We start from the raw sequence: 25,222 nt of genomic DNA, 5'->3' as shown, positions 1-25,222 counted from the left end.
AAACACTGCAATGGAAATACGTAGTTTCTTAGGTCATCATCAATGATATATAATTTCTTATGTTCGTACTTGACCATAGAGAACCCGATGGCAATATTATCCTTTTCAACCAGGGTTCTGGTTTATAATTAAATTTTTCAATTAATTTTAACTTCCGAAGTACTTTTCTTATTGTGGTTACAATTTTACTACGCTTGCCAAGCCTGGTAACGTGACAAATAGGTAGATTTTCTCAATTTTAAATATATTTTTCTAGAATTTCCCAAATCTGAAAAAATTATGAAAAATACTGCAGACACAATTCATAAACAAGGTGTCTACTAAAACAGGCTGGCCAAAAATCAGTTCTTTTACAGTACATTCCTAAGAAATTAAGTACCTCTTCAATAGAAAAATTCAGTTCTTTTTCAGTACCTCCGATTAACGAAATTCGAAAAATTTCAAAAATTTGAATTCCTCGCTCAAATTACGTCAAGAGTGACAAAAAATTCCGGACCTTCTTGCGGAATTTCCGCACTTTTCCAGTACTTCCGGACCGCCTTTAAAAAAAGCAGTGCTTTTTCTGGACTTTACGGAAATTACGGACTTGTAGACACCTAAAGCTCTTAGGTATTGTCAATGTTGATAGAATATACCCTATGGTAGAAATGATGACATCATCCACCGTAGAAATACATGCCGTGACTGTTATGGCTTACAGGGTGTCTACTAAAACAGGCAGGTCAAAAATAAGTACTTTCACAGCACTTCTTCAGTACATTCTCGAGAAATTCAGTACCTCCTCTAACACAAAAATTCCGTACTTTTTCAGTACCTCAATTTGACGAAATTAGAAAAATTTCAAAAATTTGAAATTGCGACAAAAATGACAAAAAATTAAAATTAAATTCCGGACCTTCTTGGGGAATTTCCGTACTTTTTCAGTACTTCCAGACCGCCCTTAAAGAATCAGTCCTATTTCCGGACTTTCCGGAAATTACAAACTTTAAAACACCCTGATAAAGCACTCTCAGATGTAGCACTAAAACTTTTTCATGGAAATTCTCCAATTGACTTCATTTAAGCGCCATTGACACTCGAGACACCGCCCACCGTGCGCGGTGAGAGTCGAGAGAAAATGACGTTTCCCCGGCAAAAAGAAACCGCCCGTGGTGGAGAAAGAAGGGTTCAAATTCGTGATGAATATTTCCTGTAACCCTTTCGGGTCTCGTCCCGTCGCGTCGCGTGATTCGTGATGTGTTGGCCGCGCGCGGGCCGATGCGATGCATGCGCAAAAAATGGAAATGCATTTCGCTCCTGGACGTTACGTTCCGACTCGGGCGCACGACGCCGCACACTGGATCGAGTCAATTGAAGCAGTTGGACATTGACTTTTCAACAAAAATTGTAAAATTTAACGTTCATCTCATCACAATTTTAATTTTATGGGGTACTTTTTACAGTAAATTTTACGAGAAAGCCCATGAAACTACTTTCAAACCATCAAAATTTCGAATTAAGGAAGGTAACACTGGAAAAAAACACATTGGATCTAGAGTCCAGACTCTTGAAAACATTGACAAGAAAAAATACTCTTGATTCAATCAGATTTTTGCTTAAATCAAAAGGAAATCCGCTCAAATTAAGAGGCTTGGTTCTTGATTTAAGCAAAAATCCGATTGAATCAAGAGTATTTTTTCTTGTCGATGTTTTTAAGAGTCTGGACTCTAGATCCAATGTGTTTTTTTTCTAGTGCTTTAAAGTTTAGAAGTCATGTCCGACCTTTCCTATTGACTCGCTCCACTGTGCGGCGGCGGCCGGGCCACGGCCACCGACTCCCGCGGCCTAAATTCTGCCGTGATAGCGAAGAGAGCAGTAAGTGCATGCTAGGATGAGCCTCGAGACACATAAAACCACGTACTAATCATGGCTCACGTAGAAATGCACTTACTGCTCTCTTCGCTATCACGGCAGAATTATTGTACGACCCGACGTTCAACGGTGAAATCATTGACTCACGTTGATGCGAACCTCATGATACGTCTCCCGAGAGGGAGGCCGACTTCCGAGTTTGGTTATCGGCTTGAGCTCCCATGGCGGACACTTCATGAAAGCGAACTGCGCGGTAATCGAAGTTTCAAGTTGGATTCCGATCAGTGACTGCACGTCTGCACGACAGCGATTCGGTGTAAGACACTTTTTTCGCACACAGAGCGGCCACAGGTGGCCTTACAAGACCAATACCCACAGGTCAGTCATTGCGCATCTTTGTGAAAGCCACTTCCCCGCCCGGCCCTAACTCGGCGGCACTCAATGCTACGTCACAATGGGTGCTCCCACAAGAAATACATTGCAGGTATTCAATACTACGTCACTGCGCAGTAGAGTACCAAAACTCGTCCGCGGGAATGACTGACCTGTGTAGATTCGTCTTGGTGGCCTTAGGCATGGTTGTTAATAACATTTTTGCAGTTTCTGGCGCTTCAGGACGATTTTTCACGAAAATTTGGCAACGAAGGAAATAGTTTAAAAACACATTATTTACTGAGAGGTTTCATGACTTCATCAGGTTGATTCAAGTATCAAGATAATGACTTACTTTTATTTGTTTATTGTTTTACTTTCTTTTTAAAAAGTCACATGATAGTTTAATTTAAATTAAGTTGTAAATGTGTTAGGTTGCTTTAGAAAAAACCTTAAAAAATACCCAAGAATGGCAACGATGTACCGAAAGGCCCCTTAAATTCATCTGAGGTTTTTTCAAAGCCCAGAAACGGAGAGTGGGCAGAAACTACATGTTAATCAATCAGACCTTGAGAGAGTGATAAAGTGAGACTGGAAAAAAGCCTCTTAGGATCCAGAGTCCAGACTCGTAAGAAGGTAAGATAAAATTTTATTGATTCTAATGGATTTTTGCTTGAATCGTAAGAAAACCTGATTCAATTAAGAGAGTTGGCTCTTGATTTAGAAAAAGAAAAAAAAGAAAGAAAAAAAATGCGATTGAATTAAGAGCGCTTCTTCTTATAAAATTTCATTAGAGTCTGAAGGTAAACTCCGGATCCAAGTGACTTCTTCAGAACATGGAATCCTAAACGGTTTCCGCAAGTGCTCTCCATTCCGGCAGTCTTTCGTCTTCCGGAAACCTCTCTTCCCCTGCGTCTGGATCAAAAGTTTGTTAGCAATCCTACAATATTGCTCATATGTCTTTTTTCAAAACTATAACTTGATTTAATTCATTTAAATTCTGCATTTGTGCCTATGCGGATGTCGTTGGCAAATATACCCATATTAGGGCAGCTATAATTGTGAGAGAAAATTAAGATTTCTTTCACTGAAATCCGGTTGTCGATCGTATCCCACTCTATTCGTGTCCCTGATTCGGTCGCCTCCCATACAAAGAAACGTAACTCCATTGCGTAGGTTGCAAAAACGACTCTGAAAAATCAATTCTTCACGAACATATAAATACGCGATTATTTTCCAAAATTTTGCTGATTTTTGCAGTGTACATAAAAAATCACTAAGATTTATAGCTGAAAATTCTCAAAAGATTTCTAGTGAAAATTACAAATCACGCTTGAAAATTTCCCCGCGTTGAAAGTATTCACGTTCTTTGGTCTCGGAAACGACGATCTATGTATACGAGAATTATCGATGAGGAGAGCAGAGTTAGAGAGCGATTGAATCCGGAAAGGAGTCGCTTGTCGGGCGCAAGATCGCCAGATTGTGCGATGAAACGTGAATATTTTACATGGGTTTTAATGGGGGGAATGTGCTGATTTTGAGCACAATCTTGCAACAACGGTCGGGAGAAAAAGCGATCCAGTAACCCAGACTTGGTATGGCAGATGCACAACCGGTAGCAACGTGCCTCAATAAATATCGCGCAGAATCCGTGATAGCGTCCGTGCACGATGCGCATGCGGTGAGATGCACTTGAGTAGTCCGCACAATGCCACTGCAACCAGCAACCAGCATGCCGGAAGCCACTATTACACCGTGATAAGCGAATACCGCTCAACTCCATCAGAAGTCCGATCGTAGATGCGTGGTTTTTGCTTAAAGTCGGCAGACCACCACCGGTCCGATTCAGCCGCAGCCAGGCAGCGTGCCCGAACGGAACCACGTTGCGGACGTTCCGGTGCTGAGGGGAAACGTACGGACTCGGCGGGCTGCATTTGAAATCGATAGATTTCCAAACCCAAGTCCTATCGAGATTTTTCATCAGGGAGGCTTAATGCACATCGTACCAGAAGTTCATTCAAATTGACAGAACCATCTTTTACCACAAAATTGAAACATTCCCGTTCGCCTAAAGCGCACAAGAATTCATGTGAAAGTGAAAATTAAGAACTTGAGCAATCAAGTGCCTACATTTTCTCTATAATTAATCATGAAACCTATATCTTAAGACTCGGCGGGCTGCATTTGAAATCGATAGATTTCCAAACCCAAGTCCTATCGAGATTTTTCATCAGGAAGGCTTAATGCACATCGTACCAGAAGTTCATTCAAATTGACAGAACCAACTTTTACCATAAAATTGAAACATACTCGTTCGCTTGTAGCGCACAAAAATTCATATGAAAGTGAAAATTGAGAACTTGAGCAATCAAGTACCTACATTTTTCTCTATAATTAATCATGAAGCCTATATCTTAAGACTCGGCGGGCTGCATTTGAAATCGACAGATTTCCGAACCCAAGTCCTATGGAGATTTTTCATCAGAGAGGTTTAATGTACATTGTACCAGAAGTTCATTCATATTGACAGAACCAACTTTTACCATAAAATTGAAACATACTTGTTCGCTTGTAGCGCACAAAAATTCATAATGAAAGTGAAAATTGAGAACTTGAGCAATCAAGTACCTACATCTTTCTCTATAATCAATTATAAAGCCTATATCTTAAGGCAGGGGATCTAGTTGTTTTTCATTTTAGCAATCCTGATTTTTGACTGCTAAATCCTGATTACATAATTTTTCCAAATCTTGATCAAATCCTGATTCTTTGCGGAAAAAATTGACGGACGGATGGCGGATAATTAATGGAAAATGAGCGGACGGCCGACTTTTCTCAAATCCTGATTTCATGACAGAGTTTTCCTCAAATCCTGATGAGATCGAGATTAAATCCTGATAGAATCGGGAAAATCCTGATGCCAGACACCCTGTAAGATAAATATCCCATCAAAGAAATCCATAATCAAGGCATCGCTTTGACAGATATGCAAAATAAAACAAAATGGTTTTTTCGATAAAAATTCTCGAGTTTCTGGTCGCTTGCAAAGACACAAAACTCCACAAATGTTATTTGGGCATTGAACACTATTTTCCAAAAACCTGCATACTTTCACGGTGACGTCCACAAATTGCATCTTGGCAATCCCATGCTTTTAAGCTTTTTTAAAGCTTTTTCAAAAAAATATCTATGTTATCAGGAGACATCTGGCACCACTGAAATACAGCATACGTTCATCGCGTTCTTCCGTAGCACGGTTGGACGCCGACGCCAGTTCCTCGAAGTGAGATTCATCCGCGAGCTAACGGATCTTCATCATTTGCTCTAGACCCTAAAATGACGGTGATTACTAAATGAGCAAGGTCTGCTCCGAGGAGCAACTCGTTACGACTTACGAGGAGGTGATTTGAGGAATGAGGAAAATGAGGAGCGCGGAGTGGGTCAGATGCGCGTGCCACTCAATTGGCCTTCGCACGTTCAAAACGAGGACTTCCCGATGGGGAATCGATGCAACCACCATTCAGTCGGTTGGTTATCAACAAGTTAACCAACTCTCCCGTGATTATCGAGGTAGGCGCTAACGTGTCTGAGATCGAGTTCCCTCAAAAATTCAACTCATCTCCAATTGGACTGCGTTTAGCAGAGAGGAAGCGAAGCCACATTAGTTACGTCCAAAAAATGGACAGTTTAATTTTAACAAGAGGACGTCCGTGCAGATTTCTTTGAAAAGTTTGAGGAATTTGCTTCGTATGATGCAGAAAATCCACTGAAATTTGCGACAAAAATCCACAAAACTGTTTCCACGTAAAAAATTTAATTGCTCAATTACATTTGGCAATAGCTGATGCAGCTTGTTTTTTTCTTCTTAACGCGGTCCAATTTAAACGAACTCAGGAGTCTGCTTAAAAAAGAGCACAAATATCTTTCTTGGGAAAGAGAAATTTCTCGTCCCGGAAATGGGACACTGTCTTTGAAAATTTATTTAGCCGAAGCTTAAAAAATGCAAATACCTACTGATGTCCTTCCGAACATGTAACGAAGGTGCAGGGTCCTCTTTCCGAAGGTGCAGGTCCTCTTCCAAAGGTGCACTACCCCTACAAATCCCTGAGGGTTCTTGCCCTTTTTGTAGGGAGGTTTTCGTAAAAATCGTGTCCTCTACCCAGAGGACTCACAAATTTCAAAACTCTAGCTATATTTTTTCAGAAGTAATAGAGGTGGTGTCTGGTGCTAGTAGTGCGTAACTTCCGGATCATCCTACATAATTAGAAGTAAAGTTTATCGATTCCAAAAAGCCCGAACAATCTCTAGGAGTCCTTTGGATTATGACTGACAATTTTGAGAAGACTGGCGGATTTAATCGAGTTTTTACAGGTAGATCAGGGTGGAGCTGAAGATTAGATGCGAAATGCGGTTACGCCAGGGAGGAAGGCCGAAGAGTGTGAAAGAGGCGAACGGTTCGAGACAGTGAATTACTTTTCTTCAAAATCGCAACACCGTCAGACCGAAACAAAAAACCATTTAACCATCTCTCAGCGGAAGATTTATTCGGCTTCCGCAACTCGCGCGGCTGCCGAACTTTCGTTCCCCGAAAAACTCGGGAACTTTCACACGACTTTTATTTTTCGCGTGGACGGCAACGTGACGTGAGCGACGCGTCGCGACGGCGGAAATAGACGGCCCGACGTCGACGACCCGGCCGTTCTGCCTCACATTTCAAGCCATGATTTTGACCTCTCCGTTCTCCAGAAACGCGGGAGGATAAGATTACAGCCGGAAGATTTAAAGTCCCGCGCTGGGGAGCCCATAAAGTTAGGATGCGCCCCATCTTGTCTCCGGGCCTGACACTCAGCAGGCCTCCGCAAACTTGGGTGTGGTTGGACAATCTTCAGCCCTTAGAGGAAAAGAATCATCTTAATTGAATCAGTGAGAACGAAAACACACCTACTCGGTATCTCGAAAATACTTAAGTTCACTGGAAAAAAAAAAAACCCATTTGATCTAGAGTCCAGACTCTTAAAAACATCGACAAGAAAAAAAACTCTTGATTCAATCAGAATCTAGCTTAAATCAAGGACCAAGCCTCTTAATTAGAGCGGATTTCCTTTTGATTTAAGCTTAGATCTGATTGAATCAAGAGTATTTTTTCTTGTCGACGTTTTCAAGAGTCTGGACTCTAGATCCAATGTGTTTTTTTTTCCTGTGGGCAGGGATATAATAGGATCTCAATTAGGCTATACTCTCTCACTTTTCCTCCTTTCCTCCTGTAAAACTTTCTGGGGAGGAGACAGGACCCTTGCCAGACACGGAGTAAAAATCAGGACGCCAGTTCTCACCCTCCAAGACCCATTCCTAGCGATAAAAACAAAGGAGACGTGGTTAGAACAGACGCCCGCAGAACACTCAAGGATGAAACGGGTGGGAGGATTTCGTGATAAGACACTTGCCGGGTGGGGGAAAAAGAGGAGACAACACTTTTCAGGATCGTGTCTTTGCGTGGTCGTAACCTCTGTGAAGTAAACTTGATAATTTCAGCCTCCTCGCGCATAGGGCTATCCTGCCTGAGGACGCAACACCACTGCCGTGCTCAAGAAGAACGTCATATCTACATTAAATTGTGCCCATCTTTTCCCCGATGAAAAAAATTTACACTTCAGGTAAGTTATGAAGGTTTTCCTTGAAATTTTTGTATGCTTCGAACCATATTGCTCGGAAAATTCTCGGGAAAAGCGGAAGAAACGCATCCGCAAATTTCCGAGAAAACGAGTATTTTATGAAATGAAATTTGGCAAAGTCTAAGTGTTTATACGGCGTTTTTTCTTAAGAGCGGCAGCATATCGCACCGAATCACTACCAGTTGCACGATGCACGAAGCCCTATCCGAAATTGTCGGTTCGTGCACAAAAATGACGGTCTACGCTTGCCGACTTATGGAAAACTCCGTGCGAGTGGCAGCGCCGCGCCTATTATATGCTCCAAGTTCAACAGATCGTGCTCATAAGTTTTGCGCGAAAGTTTGCACTAAGGGCACAATTATTTTGAGCGCGAGAATTAATTCTGCGTTTTTTCTCCCTTTTGTCTGAAGAGGAGGGCTGCGCTACCTTTTTCGCAATTTCAGTTTCGCGAACTTTTCCTGAATTCCAGTACCCCGCAGTTTCTGCTACTGCACGGTTCAGCAACGCTACAATAAGTACGTGATCAGATTTCCATCAAGCTCTATCAATTTCTATACACATTTTAAGTCAAGGAACGGCGCGGTGTTACGTTGTCAATGTTATCGAACACATCGGTACTCTTCATTAACTTGCCATCTAACTTGGTAAAACTTAAAATGTGCTCCTTTTCGCCAGTTTGTTGTTTAAGTACTACAAAATTCATTAAATTGTTGTTATAATAACTTAAGTTTTGCGATACGTTAGTGTTCGATTAGGAGTGATCGTTCAAATGCTATCAAAATTAATAACTTGATTTGTATTACATTGCGAATTTTATGATCCCATCAAGGACGCACCTACAGATTTACCCAGCCAGTGATGCAAAAACTTTTCGGACGGTTTACAATCGGTCGCGTATAAAATTGGGAAGGCCTCGAAAGCAGTGTTCGCATGGGAAAGCCGGCAAATCGTTTTTCCCGCTATTTTCTTATGAAAAAATAGATACTATGGTAAAAATCACGTATTTTTCGTAAAATCGCGATAAAATTCAAGTGATTGTTGCAATATAGCAGCAATTTATTCGCACAGGGCCATAAAAAAGTCGTCTCCTTTAAATTTCTGTGGAAAAACAAAAAGGTGCTATTGAAAATGGTAATGTCTGATTGATCAATGGGAAACCTAAGAACTTTCTGCAAGTCTGGATTTACCTAACGCTCCATCTTCTGGCAGCCACTATCGCGATACCTTTGATAACCTTCAATTTTTTCTTCTTCTGGAGGTTTATTGGCTTTTTCTCCAGTATAGGAGCAACTCTAAATTTCTCTAAATTATAGTTGCGTCTAATTTGATAGACTTTCTGCAATTCGATTAAGGCAACAAGGGCAAAACTAAGATGCCAAAAAAAATGCGGAGCTAAAATTACATCATCTCGCGGGAATGACGCGAAAAAAAAATTGTGGGAGTGAAAGGCTAGTGAAAGGTATAGACTCGAAAAAAGCGTGTGATAAACAGTTTCACCATAGGAGAATCTGCTCCAGGTAAACGCATCACGTTATCTTTCTTCTCAACAAAATAATTTCATTAGGACCACCGAATTTTTGTTTATGAAAATCGCAATAAACCAAGAGTAAATGTTAACATAATGCTATTTCGAGCAAAAGGGACGAATAGAGCTACTGGCTACAGTCACGCAAAAAATCACAGCGGTGATTTTGTACTTCTGTATGTTATGAAACCGAAAGTTCTGTACAGTCAAGGCTACTGAGCTCTCAACAGTTTCAACGTCATGGTAAAAATTTACTGAATGAGGAAAACGCGAGCAAACGGACAATAGTACAGTATTTTTAATTGAATTCCCTATAAATTGAGGCATTTTTCAGTAAAAGAGCGTAAAAGGGCGTATGAGACATCCAATGATGCTGAGATTGTCCAATGAAGCTCTCTTCTAGTTTTAAGTAACTTGTCCGACAGTTCTGCTATGAATTTTTCCCTGGAATCTGCTCCGTAACTATCGTAAGGAAGCAAGTCGACTGAGAATGAATTTCATCAGCCGCAGACGCTGTGAACGATTGCACAATCTTAAGAGCATTGCAAGCCTCATACGCCTTTTGACCAAAAAAGTCCTCAATTCTTTCGATTCCCTCAGATATTTCTAAGAGATAAGTACCCAAGTATGCATCGACGGTGTAAGTTGGCAACCGCACGTATCTCGTTTGCGGTGTTTAATAATCTCCGCTCCCTATTTTATTTCCTTAAATGAGAACAAATGGACATCAGTCCTGGAAATTTTCGCAGAATTTTCGGGGCAAAGAGAAGAAAGATCTCAGTAGTTTCTCGGAATTGCCGTTGCGTAGTTTTCCATTTAAAAAATAAGGTTTTCGGGCATATGTGTATAGGAAAAAAGTCATTGGCCGAGCCGAAAAAATAGATCCTGAAAGAGTCAATTAACTTCCAGACACCCTGTAGATACGGCATACGGCCTTACGCCGGAGGAGGGACGTTGTGTTTATCGTTTTTCATTTCCGGCGTTTTTCCCAGTTCTGCGTTTCTACCGGTACCGGGATGGTACGCCCCTTAACCGCTACGCGGCCCAACTCCTTCGCGACTCTTGTGAGTTCACCTATATATTTAATATCCTAATCCAGTATTAAATAAGACAAAGCTCTAAAAAAAAATTCTTCGGGGACCGTTTTAATGATTGTATAGGTGAACTAAATCTTACGTGAATTCCTTAAAGCGTTCTGTGCTATATAATCTGTTTTAAATTGTTGTTGTGTTTTAATTGTTGTTTTGTGAACCCATGTAGGGCGACGCGGTTTGTTCATTTTAGGTAATTCCTGTGGGAAGAGAATAAATGTAAGGTTAGGATTGTTGCGTTACGGACGCCTGAGCTTACTTTTAAATACGGAGTAGATTTGATGCTGGCAATGAAGAAAATCAGTATGTAATTATGTATATTTTATCGATGTTTTAGGTTTGAACAGGTGGAACTAACGGAATTCGACAACGTGATGAAATGGTGGGAAGGCAACAAAGGGGCATACCCTCGTCTTGCAAATGGCGAGAAGACCTGGCGTCCAACTACGTCTATCGCTCGAAAGATTTCGCACCGGCGCCGCAGTCAAAGGGGCATACCCTCGTCTTGCAAAACTGGCGAGGAAGTACCTGGCGATCCAAGCTACGGCTACGTCATCTGAAAGGATCTTCAGCACCGGCGGCCGCGTCGTCGCGTCGGTGCCTCTCTGACGAGCACGCAGAGACGCTAATTTTCCTAGCTAGAAACGTAGCCTACTTCCCAGCCTGCCAAGCGGAAATCCGGAGGTAGTTCAAACTGCCAAAAGTTTCGGTCAAATGCCTACCTCATCGTATATGTAATATTTGTATACTTGTATTATTCTTGTGTTGTCAACGAAGCAGAGGAAAATTGTTTTGTTTCAAATGCCTACCTCATTATATATGTAATATTTGTATACTTGTATTATTCTTGTGATATGCTTTCCATACACAAGAGTCATACTGTTATCGGTATCTCTTGAACTTAGACCTCGCTTGACAACACCCGGCCCGGACATCCGATCGCCGCACCGAATCCAGCACTCTCACCTACGCATCGAGCGCTAGAGGAGTCACCGCTCATTTTTTTCACTTCCGATTTCTACTGTTGTTCTTCTTTTTGTGTAATAAATTCTATTTATTCATACCAAGTCTCGATTATAAAACTTTATTATGAAACCTCGGCTGGACAAATCATTCATTGGGTGCTCCCATTACCCGGAACTAGTACCGAATTTTGGAGCTGTTGAGATTTTCCTGAATTTTTACGGAAATGGACTTGGTCAAGAAAATCCTTGTGAAGGCGAATCTTGAGGACCAACTTCAAGTTTTTGAAGGTAATTCCTTTACTAGGAACGTAACTTACTTCCAAACCTGCCAAGCTGAAATCCGGAGGTAGTTCAAACTGTTCCAAAAGTCTCGGTCAAATGCCTACCGATTACTGGTAGTTTACATTTGTTGAGTGTCATTAACAAAATCGTGCACACTTAAATAACTAAGGAAAATTACTTGTTGGACTCAGGGTAGTTTCCATGAGAAATCATTGTCATTCATTCAAATCCGATTTTTTTCATTATTGTTTTATGGCGCTCTTGTTGGCTCCGTAAAAATGGACAGTCGCGTGGTTAAGAAGTTCATTCGTGTTTTGTAAAAATCTAAAATAATCTAACTTCGGTTTGATATTGATTGTATTTTGTAATACTTGTACACTTGTATTTTTAGTTGTATTATACTTGTGTTGTCAACGAAGCAGAAGAAAATTGCTTTGTTTCAGTTCTGGTTGTTTATTAATGTACTCGCATCCACCCACCTTCCGGTACATCATCAGAATGACTTCATACAACCTTCTCTTCTATTTGAAATGGTCAACAAAGACTCTCCAGTGCCATGTGCTCCAGTAGATTCGTTGTTTTCCCCTCTTTCCTCGATGCCCAGCCCCTAAAGTTTTTCACCAATGGGCCTGTTGTCAACTTTTCCTACAGGCAAAATAAGAGTAGTTTCTCTATCAGTAAATGTCTCAAAAATCACGTTGAGCGCATTGGAAAAGTTTGAAATACACTCTTAACTTCATTCTATGCGTAAGACATGTACGTAAGAAAAGTACTTGCACCGCACTTACTTGTATTTTATTACACATTTCTGGATTATAGAAACTTTATGAAACCTCGGCCGGACAAAATCATTCATTTAGTGCTCCCATTACCCGGAACTAGTACCGAATTTTGGAGCTTTTGAGATTTTCCTGACTTTTTCCCGGAACTTTTGAAATTCCCGAAATGATCAGTATCTTCAGCATTTTCCGGAACTGTCTCGGAACCTTTGAAAAAATCTGAGAAGAATCCCGGAACTTTCGGCGGTCACGGACTGGGAGAAATTGAAACAAAAAAGTTTCGAATCCCGTAACTTTTGACGGACATGCGGTATGCACTGGAAAAAAAACACATTGTATCTAGAGTCCAGACTCTTGAAAACATTGACAAGAAAAAGGACTCTTGATTCAATCCGATTTCTGCTTAAATCAAAAGGAAATCCGCTCAAATTAAGAGGCTTGGTTCTTAATTTAAGCTTAATTCTGATTGGATTAATAGTATTTGTCCTTATCGATGTTTTTAAGAGTCTGGATTCTAGATCCAATGTGTTTTTATTTCCAGTGTGGGAACACTGCGTTCATTGCTTCCCTCTTTAAACAGTGGCCAAATAATTTCCGCCCAGATTTCGGGCCGCACTCCTTACTCTCCTCGCCGCGATGTCGGACAGGAACGCTTTCGGCGTCAGTGGCTCGTGCGCGGTCAGGCGGAACCCCCACCCCCTCCCGGGCAAAAAAGGGGGTGAAGGGAACGGGGAAACAAGCGAAACCGTAGGACTCATCTCATCCGAGTGCGAACGGGGGAAAAAAACTAATGGAAAAATGAAAATGAGTTCACCGGCCGCGGTCCAAATTAAAAACCGCGGACGCACCGCGCGGTTCGCGGGCGGTTTGCGCGGTTTTGGGGCGCCGCGACGCGACGCTGGTGCGGGCGTCACGGCGGCAATGACCAGCAAGCGCGGAAGACGGCGCGCTGCGATGCGACGACGCGACGGAGCCGTTGATCTAGTCAATGAACCTGACTGCGTCCGCGGCCTCCATTATTTCCTCCTGATTCCCGCTCACGTTATTGCCGTCCTGCCAACTTTCAAGATCATCGTGTTTCTCATTTCCCGTACGGCACCTGCTCGCTTCTCGGACTGACCGGAACCGCGCAAGTCTGGCCGGTGCAGCATGGTGGATTCGCGGATTTTGCTCGGCACGGATTGGCAGTGGAGCGAGCTCATCATGCGTTGATCGTTGAAACAATCTCTGAAACCGGTTGGCTCCATTAGCTTCATTCAGGGGAGAAAACCGAACGCGTGGTCCAGTTTGCACGACTGATGAGCGTTGTTTCCGATGAAAATCTCTCTTTATCCACGTTAGGAGCGATGCTGGTATTACAGACTCACAAGTTCTTTTACAGTTTAACATTTCCTGACCTATATGATGGCTGATTTTTTAAATTACCTACGAGACAAGACAAAACAGCAATAGAGATCCCTGCAGACATTTTAAGACTTTTATTTAGCAAAGAAGCGAATTCGGCCAGTTTGGTCAAAATTTGGGGGCTGTGAGATTTATACAGGGGCCAAAATGGGCTCTCCTGCAGAAGTATATGATGAGAGCCGGACGTCTTTTCGCAATTTAGAATCGGAATTTCTTTGACTCACCACACAGATTCATAGTTTTCCTGTACCCTATTGAATATCCTTTTTACAGACTTCCTGTAATACATTTTAATATCAGTCAAAAAATGCGACGTTTTCCCGGATATCTGACCGCGAATAATTAGGCGCCAACTTCGGCCACGATTTCATTGATTTAAGCGCCAACTAGGGGTGCAATATCATACAGTAAGGCGACAACTTGGGCCATAATGTCTTAAATTAAGAAGCCAAAAAGAAATATTCAAGCGCCTTTCGCGCATAGCGCCTGTTAGATTTGAGGTCTGCATGCGGGTATTAGAGAAATATACTGCCTACGTTTCAAAAGCAGGGGTGTGCAGAATGTTCACGATCTGGCGTGATATATCTCGCGGGTAGGCGGTGTGCACTGCAAAACACGGTGTACACTGTAAATTGAAAAACACGGTGTACACTTCGGCGGTAGCCGCGCTGATTTTTGTTAAAATTACTTCGACAGCGTCGATTTTTTGTCGGTTTACTTTAATCGCACTGATTTGTGTTAAAATTACTTCAATCGCGCTTAAATTTTCTCAAATTTACCTCAACAGCGCTGACTTTATGTCAAAATTACTTCCACCGCGCTAATTTTAAGTCAAAATTACTTCGACCGCGCTGCGCAGTGGCCCGGATGGAAAATTTGCATTTTGCTGGTGAAAGCGTACACTGATAAACTTTATATACCCCTGTCGAAATGTGCGTAGCTTACTACGATTCCTACACTGGAAAAAAACACATTGGATAGACTTTGTCACACTTACTGACTTGGAGACACTTTGTCCAGACTCTTGAAAGCATTGACAAGAAAAAAGACTCTTGATTCAATCGGATTTTTGCTTGAATCAAAACGAAATCCGCTTAAATTAAGAGGCTTGGTTCTTCATTTAAGCTAGATTCTGATTGAATCAAGAGTAATTTTTCTTATCGATGTTCTTAAGAGTCTGGACTCTAGGTCCAATGTGTTTTTTTTCCAGTGTACGTTCGACTTGGCAACGGAGCATTACTTTTTAAACTCGTTTCCACGATGCGAGAGGACGATCGGCCGCGGGCTGCTCGACGCTCGAGGCGCAAGTCGATGGGCGCGGGCCGCGGGGCCAGCGCGTCATCCTGGATTCTTGCCGCGGGCGTCCAGCGTCTTTTTTACGGCCGCAGCGCCAACTCCGGACCATCTATTTTGCCGTGTTAGAGAAAAACGCCGTATTAACCTCCAGGCGTTGCCCAATTTCCTTAGATAATACACGAATATCCTGGTGAACTTATGGATATTTTCTATCCGATTTCACAGATAATTTTGCCCGCAATTTCACGTGAAGTTCCTGAAAATTTCAAGGAAAAATATTCGGAGCTTCCTTCAAAAATAAACATCTTAACGAAGGAAATTCGGCTACTCTCGAATGTCCATACGGCGTTCTTCTTTTGCACGGCAGTATTCGTCGCGCATGGCCTCCGTTTCGCCGCGCGAATCGTTCGATGCTCCCCCGGGAACGAATTGGGTAAACAAGAGGAGGATGAGAAAGAGTCTTCCCCACACCCCGAACGGCTAACAAATTAATCGGTACACAGTAATTTGTTTGAATAGGTCACGGCTTCGCTTCAGAACGACAATACTTGCTACCCAGAGTGCAAATGGACAACATTTTGTAATAAATAAAAACCACTAACTGGAAAAAAAAAGTTACGGGCTACGAGACCGAAAGTTTCGGGTGCTACGCCCGGAACCTTTGGCAGACTCTGAGCCCGAAACGCGGAAAGTATGTCTATATGACCGTAAGTACCTCTTCCACAGCCGGAGTTTTTTTACCAGTGATATTTCGGGCTCATCCATAAAATCAGTGTCTAGAATTCTTCATTTTCTCTACCTACTATCTGACATTTTTCTGATTTTTATGGGCAAATTCTCGGATGGAATCTCAGGGAATCCACTTGTTTTCCCAAGATTTTCGTCTAAGAAACAGGAATTTCTCCAAAGTTTGCATAAAAATCAACTTCTTCATCTTCATCTTTTGGTTGATTTATGAAACCGAGCGAACACGAAACAACAATTCTAAGAATACTTTGATGGCAGAGCGGAGAAAAAAGAAATTACCGGTTCTTAGCATCAATTCCCAAACACATTCTCATTCCCTGATGAATACCGGCAATGGCCGATTTTACAGGGCTCCATAGGGTTATCATACATAAAAGCGATTATCCGATAATAGGAAATCAAAGTCAGAGAGGAGGTTCATCTACCATTAGCCAAAAAAAGTAAAATATAAAAGTTTACACTTATTTTTTTGAAACATTGTAGACTAAATCAGCATCCACGCTGGCCTACGTCCTTCAGCATGACGTCAGAGCCCTCCGCGATTACAAAATTAGCCGCCGATGGTAAAGGAACAAGGGGGCTGTGGCTGTCACCGCCTTCATAGAAATCGTAGATTCCTTTCCACGCGCTGGATAGTAGCGTATCGCTTGCACAAGACTATGAGCGCGATTACGGAAGTGCTTTGCACGAAGTACATCTGATTATCCTCTGTGCAGTATGCACGCCGCCGCGCCGCGCCGAGTCAAGCGTTGTCGTGTGACGCCCCAGAGACCCCCCTCCTCCCCGCCGCCACAAGCTGAAACCGTAGCTTTACCCTTCTATTAAACTCAACGGCTATCGGCGGACCGTTTACTATTACAATCATCGAGGTCTTCGAGCAGAGAAAGTCATGCATTAGATAATACTTGCAAGGGCTGGCATAATGTCCCATCTTGCTGGACAATTGATATTATCTGAACCTGAAAGCTTCAGAGCAGTCGCGGAAATTAACTTAGAAATTATTTTACATAACTTTCCGAACTTTTGGAGCTTCCCTGACTTTAGAGATGATAGTAATCAATAACTAAGATTAGCCGACCCAGTACACTAGCCGAGGTAAAACCATTTGATGATATACGCAAAAATTTGCCATCCGTGAGCGCATTTTGAGCTCTTTCACCCTCGATTCTCCAGTTTTTTTTTTTCACTGTTGTCAAACTACCGTGAAGCGTTTTGGCGAAGACCGTAGGTACGTACGCAAAACTCTAATTGCGTCGCACGCAAAAAGGGTGATATATTATAAACATTCGACTGGTTGAAAAACTAAGTAAAAAGGAAGGAACTCAGGGCTCAGTCAAATAAAAATAAATTCACCACAAGTTAGTTAAGAACTTTGCTGAGATTTTACAAATCTAAAGGAGATCACTCCGTCTAAGACTCTAAAACGATCTTATTTCTTAACACGGGTCCAAAAAGAGGGTCGGACGGGCTAAAAATGACGCAACCATCCAGTGACCAGCAGAGGAAAGATTTGGATGACCCTTCCCTCCCTAGGTTCTACCTTGTCGTCGAAAGAGTGGCGCACAACATTAGAGAGCTGCCAATTTTGTTCCGGTTAAATTATGTTTTTTTTTTTACCAAAAAATGAGTGCCTTCCTGTAGAATGCGTCGATATACTAAAAATCTATTTAGATGCGACAAATTTTCCACGAAAAAGGGGGGAGGTATGTTCGCACACGGAATATTCATTTTTCATGGAAGATATCAGAGACATAAATCAAGGCATTTAGCAACATTCTGCCGTGCTGAGGAAGAACGCCGTAAGGGCCTTCAGAAGTTGCAAAATTTTCTTCAATGCAAACCTAATCTACTGGGAAAATGGTAAGTATTTTCTGCCCAACTTTTCGGTATATATATATATATATATAAAAAAAGTCGCTTTACAACGCACTCTGGCGTTCTACGACACCCAAACGCCACATATGCCTGTCTTCCCAGAGGTTATCGGGCAACTGACACCGCAACATCTCTTCGTCAACGCCCTGCCGCCAAATGTATACGCTAAAAATGCCGGAAAAATGTATACGCTATTTAATCCAGAACATCTGAAAATTTCAAGAAGAAATATGCAGGATTGTCGTCAAAAATACACGCTTGATCAAAGGAAATTTGACAACTCTGAAATGTGCATACGGCGTTCTTCCCTGCCACAGTACGACAGATCCTCAACATCTCCAAGTGCAGAGAAGGATCTAGGATCCACGAGAGCTCCCGAGGGAAGGACTGCTCTTGGGCGTCGGAGAACTTGGACGAAGGTCAGGCCCCGAGGAGGAGGAATTCGCGGACTGCGGGGGCCCCCGGTGGGCGAGGCGGGGGCGGGGGAGGAGGGAGGGTGGTTGCCGAGTGCGTTCGGCGCTGGAATGTGGAAAGGTTGCGCGGATGCGGATCGGACGAGCGGCGAGGCTGCATTCGGATTGCCCACCGCCAAATACGGCAGATACCACGCTTCTGGCAGCCGACCAACCCCCCTCCTCCCCCCCGGGACCGGCACGCACCCCGCTCACTCCGCCCACCTCCACCACCGCCGCACAGTGGATCGAGTCGATACAGAATTTGCAGGTGTCAGAAATTTGATGAATTTCGTGTTTACATGGAAATTATTAGCTATGTTTATGCGAGCCTCTTAACCTAACTTCAATCGAAACCTGAGTTTGAAACCAAGGTTCAAATCACGGCATAAACGATACGGAACTAACGAAATGTAGGTTTCCGAAATTTGTGTTTGAAACCTTATTTTACACTAAAGACTAGGTTTTCGCACTCCGCATAAACGAACCGGAGGTTGAAATTAGTTGAAATTCGACTTCAAATGCGATTTTCAGGTGCGCGATCGGCAATATGGCGGATTTATTATCATACCGTTCGTAAACAACTGGTGCTTATCCCACGATTTAGCTTTGATTTTGCCATTATTCAACATTTTTTACAATCATAATTTTACTATAATTGTTGCTTAAGCACTTTTACGTGATTCCTTCAGTTATATGTGGCTTACTTATCCTTATTTAGCTAAACGTAGGACGTTATTTTCTAGTGAAGGTGTTTAGTGTCAGATGGAATCCAGGCTTATTACTGCTTTTTCAGATTATTCTTGCAACTCTAATCAACATTTTATGACTACAGAAGCAAAGCAAGCAAAGAGCTTTACAGGCTACAATTGAGTAATAGCCTTACCCACCAGTTCATCATCTGCGGCGAACTTTTTTACTGCATCCGCACGATTTGCCTAGGATTTCAAGATAAGGCACCCTGCTTCCCTTTAAGTAGTGCACCGAATTTTTTCATTTCAATCTACCAATTAAATCTAAAATCTGATCCAATCAGAGCTGCATAGCTCTTGAATTTGTGTGCTATCCGTGTACGTATTTCCTGATTGTCCTACTGGAAGTGTGACTCCAGCCACAACCGTGACCTGCTGACTTATTTCTTTGATCCAATCTCTAGTAAATGATGACTCAAATTCTGAGGCCATCATTTATTGAAACTAGTTCAAAGTTATTGCTCCGAAGTATCGTCACTTTTCTCATACTGATGCAGAAGGAAGGAGATTCTTCGGTGAGTGCTCTGTGATCCAAGATTTTCAATTTGAGATAAGAATAAGGTTATTATTGAGGCGTGTAACAATTTTTGGTCGTTGAACCACTTGTCATAATTGAGCTTTGGCGTTAGAGATGCATCAACTGTGGAAAGTGGCTCTGCCTGTGCAAAAATATCTTGTGACAGCAGTGAATGTTAGTAAATGCGCTTTACAGATAGACTGAGAGCTCCAGATTCCAATCTACCTGAATAATTCAATTCAGAAGGATTTTTGAATTGAGTTCATATCGAATCTCAGTGGGAGAATAATATACAGTGTAAGCAAAAGAATATCAATGGTAAGGTTGGGTTGGTGTCTTAGGTTAGTGAAATGCAATGGCAGGTTCTGAAATCTTGTTTTTCAGTTGCTCTTTACTTACATGAGTCACCTTTGAAAATCAAGTTTAAGAAAAACACACATAGGTAGGCAAACAGTGGTAGGTAGCTTGCCTATTTTCTTCCTGTCTTGCTCATGGACTCGGAGAGCAGTCGGAAAGAGGGGTGAGAAACAGGATTTCAGCGCGTGTCTCTGGGAATGTGGAAATTCAAAATTTGTGAAGCGTCACCAGTTTGTTGAGATTGTCACCGTCCGTTGCCTCAAGAGGATTTAGACGCTTCTGCTTCAGCGATACATTGTTGACCTATCAATATCTGCTTATTTTGATCATATCTTGAAGGAGGAATTCCCATAAGTATATCCCGATTCTTTATTTGTTTCACTACAATAATGGCAGACATACAATCTTTACAACAGCATGGAGTGAAGGTGCGGTGCTTTACTGGATTAGCACTCCTACACTTTCAATGCCTATATCTACCTATTGTAAGATCATTAGAAGCTCAATAAACAATATGATGAATTTCTGCGCCTGCCACAATTATTTTTAACATCACTAAAATTACCTATGGCAACTTTTCTGAACTCAGAATATAAGCTCGAGCATGATTTGGAGGGTTGTTGAGATTAGGTATTCATTCAATTTTAAAGATGAACGTAAAATGATTAAACATCTACTGTCATTTTTCCAACTGTTGCTCAGAAAGTCAGTAAAGGCTTTTCTAGTGAAGATGAAGCCTCCGCTTATATATTGTGGAAAAATTGAACATACACAGGATAAAAGAGTAATACCTAATAATTTATTGAATCAATTCATAGTGGAAAAATGAAGTATAGCTTGTGAAAATGGCGCCAACATGAAATTCAAGTTCAATCGAAAATATGCGCATAAACAGCGCCAAAATCGGAAAGTTTGATTTCCCGCGAAAGTCGGGTTACAGCGCCCGCATAAACCCGACGGAGGAAACTTGCATTACAAACTCGGGTTTCGTGAAACCCCGGTTTCGAGCCTCGCATAAACGTAGCTATTGAGTGAAATGAACGCTAAGCTGCCGTGCTAAGGAAAAACGCCGTATGAACCTCCAGGCGTTGCCAAATTTACTTTGATAAAACACGAGGTTTCTGGTAAACTTATAACTATTTTCCCCCCAATTTTTCAGATACTTTAGCTTGCAATTTCACGTAAAGTTCCTGAAAATGTCAAGGAAAAATATTCATAACTTTCCTTTAAAATGAATATTTTATGGAAGGAAATTTGGCGACTCTCGGAAGTTCATACGGCGTTCTTCCTTCGCACGGCAGTAAGATAGCCTTGGTTCATGAATTGAACAATTATTAGAGTCGATATGACAAAATTATCTAATCTGCTAAAATGCATGTGTTTAAATGGGAAATGCCGCCAGATGACGTCACGAGGCGGTGCATTTTCTCACATTTAAATATATTTTTATACTATTTCCCATAACAGGAAAACATTAGAAAAAATACTGTGAGATCAGCTTTTTAAAGCACCGTCAGATGAAGCAATGAAAAATTTGCATGCAAATAGGAGTAGACGGACTTGAATTTTTGACTTAAACGGCAAAATTTGATGTGTATTTCTTCACGTCTAAAATTTCAAGGGGTGCGGCTGGAAGAAAATTTCACGGAGAAACCAATAGAACCACTTATAGAACCTTAAAGTTCTATACAGACGGTGTTATAAACTTTCAAAGTTTCCAAATTTTGTCCGAAGTCTTCTGTTGTCTCGCACCACTGTGCGCCGTGGTACCTCCGGCCGCGTCCAGCATCGTCGTCGCATCGGCTGCCCTGCCCGGTGCCCGCTGACCCGCACCGACGCCGCCGACGATGGTGCCCCCCGTGAACCGGCGGTGCGGCGGTGGCTGCACCGGTCGGACCATCCCGAGGTGCGCAACACTGCCGTGTGAATTTTTCTCTCTTGCCAAATTTCCACGGAAGAAAGGTTTAATTTTGAGAGAACGCATGACTCTCCTTTGGACACGAGATTAAATCGCGAATAAGGGGCCGTTCGGTTCATTAGGGGGCAGTTCCTAAATTACGTAACACTCGGGAAGGGGGGAGAGTGTTGTGAGGGTCTTGGCCAGTGTTACGCGGCGTTACACGGGGGTGGGAAGTGTTACGACTAAATAAGCTTTCAGGTGAAAAAAAAACACTAAGAAGTGGCCCAAACTGTGGTGCTGGGAGGAACTTCTTGGCTTTGTTTTCCCCGCGAAATGGTGTGGACCCAGCACCATTTCTCCACCTTGTTAAGAATTCAAGTTTACTGAATTTTCCTTGACCAATTCTTAGTGTCTCAGTATGGTGCATCACAAGTGAGATTTTATTTCTGACACCAGCTGTTGGTGACCACTTTTTTCTGTCCTTTTCTGGGACCAACTTGACATATGTTAATTTATGTTTTCCTCAAAGCTAAAAGTTGGATTTAACTAAATTTTATGTAAATAATCGCACTGATTTCTCAATTAGCAGGTAATTTTAGAAATTTAAAGCTATCCAAGGCTCGAACACGCAATTCGCTCGTATTTCGCAAAAACTTATGATGTTCAGACAAGTTTTACAATAATTTCATTCGTCACCTGTTTAGTGGTACCGATGAGTTTGTAATACCATTGATATGCACAAATTGATATGCAGACATAGATATGCAATTAGGTCTATGCTAAAGCTGCAGAAAGTTCCAAAACGCTGTTTGCCGCGAGACGGCGTTTGTGTTGTGCCTCACGGCATATTTCCGATTTGCCTCACAACCAAACCAAACATGCAATTTTTGTAGCAAAATTCCCGACTTCCCCGTGGAAAAGGATGTGCGATTAGTCGGATTCTTCGAAAGGCTTGTTCAAATTATAAATTGTAATGAAAACTTGCGTTAAAGTTGAAGATAACTTCACGTTTGTCGCGATCCTACGATCGCCAGATCGCACATTTTCTGCACCCCTGGTTTGATCTATATCTTAAGTGGTCAAGATTCGAGGAAAGATACGATGGACTCGTAGGCAAGGTACAAATTGAAGCGGTCTGATACATGTTGCATAGTAAAAATTTCGCGCATTGCACGATCCGCGCAACAAAAATTATTGAGATAGCATCCCAACTAAGACATTAAACGTTTCTTAGAACTTAAATTCCCCCTCATGAAAAAGCAAACGTCTACTTGAGTAAAATCACGCACTACGTGTTACCGTGACAGTCTCTATGGTATGAAACATGTTAAGTATGTTATGAGCGGGGAATTCAAGATTCCCCGTGATCAATGTAAATACGAACGTTAATATCTCAGTTAGGAGTGGATTTTGGTAATTTTCGTTGCGCAAATCGTGTTCCGGTGTTCTATACGTAAACTTTTGGCTACGAAACATGTAACGGAGTGTTTAAGTTCCTACTTGGTCTACTAGTTCATTGCAAAAAGTTTGTGCTCACGGACGACTCGAATGTGAAACACTAGAAAGGGCTCAATTTCTGGGTTTCCGCATATTTTTCAATGACAGAATTAAATCAAAGTATCGTCGTTGCGTCAGTCTTATTCGATTCCCTCGGTAAAATTCGAAGCTTCAAACCTTCTGAACACGTCTTAACTTAATGCTCTGGTTGAATCTACACCTTAGAGTTCACACTGTTAAAGCGCCTGGAGATCTCTCTATAAAATAAAATTGGTACATTCCTTGGAGATGTAAAATTTTACGTTGATCTTCTGTTAGCTGGCCTTTGCATGTTCCCTGACTTAAAAATTATAGCACTGATTCAAACCAGAGACATCTATTGATATGCGGAGAACTGATTTGACAAAAAGAAGACGCCGAACGTGTTATTTTCTCTTCCTGGGAACTAATTTAGTTTGAACAGTACTCTTCATTTCTTAGAGTGAGTGATGGGAGGTTCATCCTGTTTGTGCTTCAATTGAGACTTAAAATTTTCCTCATGGACTGTGGGAATAAGAGAAGATGATCGAATTAACCCATGGTGTAATGCTTGAAAACAGTTTTACCTAGAATTAAGTCAGAGCAAGAGAAAAATAAAATAATGATAATAATAAAAAAAAGGTTTGCCTCAGCCGCGTGCCGCGACTCAAAATTTTCCTCGAAATAACACCTTGTTCAGTTAAAATGTTTTCCTCTCTTTTGCATTTAACCAAAGCATTATCTTTATACTTCGCCTGTAGCCTCAACCTTCACATGTGTAAAATCACTGAATCCTGATGATAACATTCACTCCTCTGCTTATAATAAAGCACATTTTTTTGTCGTATATACTATCAACGTTTTCCATGAAATGAATTTGAGAGTTGCCACCGGGCGACAGGTTGTTTACCTTTGCTTGGAATGTGATCCCGTACTGGAAGGCCTCATCCGTGTGCAATGGTATCCTTGTGTCGCACTCGTCGTTTTGCACTAAATTATACTGCTTTTTCGACGGCATTTTCAACACTTTCTCGAGACGCGCGTCGAACCGCATCAATCCGACTTTATAAAACCACCGCGAGAGAAAGAACCGCAACGCACAGCGGGGCTCGAACCGAAAATCACGGCACGACCATGGAAGAACAACAACACTGTAAACTCACGGGCCCAAACAAAGCGGTGACCACAACGGACCCCTTCAACCGTTGAGGGGTCAGCGGCTGCCTCCTTCGCTGCCCGAGCAACAAGTGGTAAACATCGACTGACGGACGGAATCAGTCCAATTTCACAGCACTTTACCACGTCGTGTGGCTCAACACATCCTCGGATCAAACCGACACTTTCGTAGCGAGTCGGGGAACACTGTAAAAGTCGCTAACGGACACTGACACCTGACTGATCGGGAAACTGATCGGCGTAACCGTCTCTAACCTGTCGCACTGGTTAGGATCATCGCTCGTTTCGGGAACCGAGATTTTTCGAGACCGAAGGAAGGGCGTCGGTTCGACGTGATGGATTAATGTCGAGTCGAGTCGCACACCGGGGTTTTGGCGAGAAACAACTCGAGTTCCATTGCAAGAGCCGGGGATTCCTCGCGCGGCAACCTCCCTCCAGAGCCCGGTAAGTCGTACTGAAGCGCCAGGTGGTGCGGCGAGCGGGCCGTAAACATTGGCGCTAGCGCTCTCTGTCGCCCGCGTAGGCAAACCACTCCGGAGAGTTCATTCACAGTTCGGTTAAAAGCTTCAACTTCTTCGGTCGGCCAGCCGCGGCCGCGAGCGGTCACGCGGATGTCGATTTCTTTGGAAGAAATCGACAATGCGAATAGAGTTTTTTTTTTTTTTTTTTTCGAAACATCGATTTTCGATTTGAA

At 42.3% G+C, this 25,222-nt stretch overlaps 1 protein-coding gene across 1 annotated transcript in view; it reads right to left on the bottom strand.

Moving 5' to 3' along the window:
• Nucleotides 1–25,016, bottom strand: part of LOC109033274 (carboxyl-terminal PDZ ligand of neuronal nitric oxide synthase protein) — a 297,183-nt gene extending 272,167 nt beyond the window's left edge. Inside the window, exon 1 of the mRNA XM_072297894.1 lies at nucleotides 24,263–25,016. Within this exon, the coding sequence (XP_072153995.1) occupies nucleotides 24,263–24,406 (144 nt within the window). The 5' untranslated portion in view covers nucleotides 24,407–25,016. The remainder of the gene's footprint in view (nucleotides 1–24,262) is intronic.
• Between the last annotated feature and the right edge of the window lie 206 nt (nucleotides 25,017–25,222).

Source organism: Bemisia tabaci, chromosome 3, assembly GCF_918797505.1.
Source record: "Bemisia tabaci chromosome 3, PGI_BMITA_v3".
Classification (NCBI taxonomy): domain Eukaryota; kingdom Metazoa; phylum Arthropoda; class Insecta; order Hemiptera; family Aleyrodidae; genus Bemisia; species Bemisia tabaci.
This window is presented reverse-complemented; position numbering and strand designations above follow the sequence as displayed.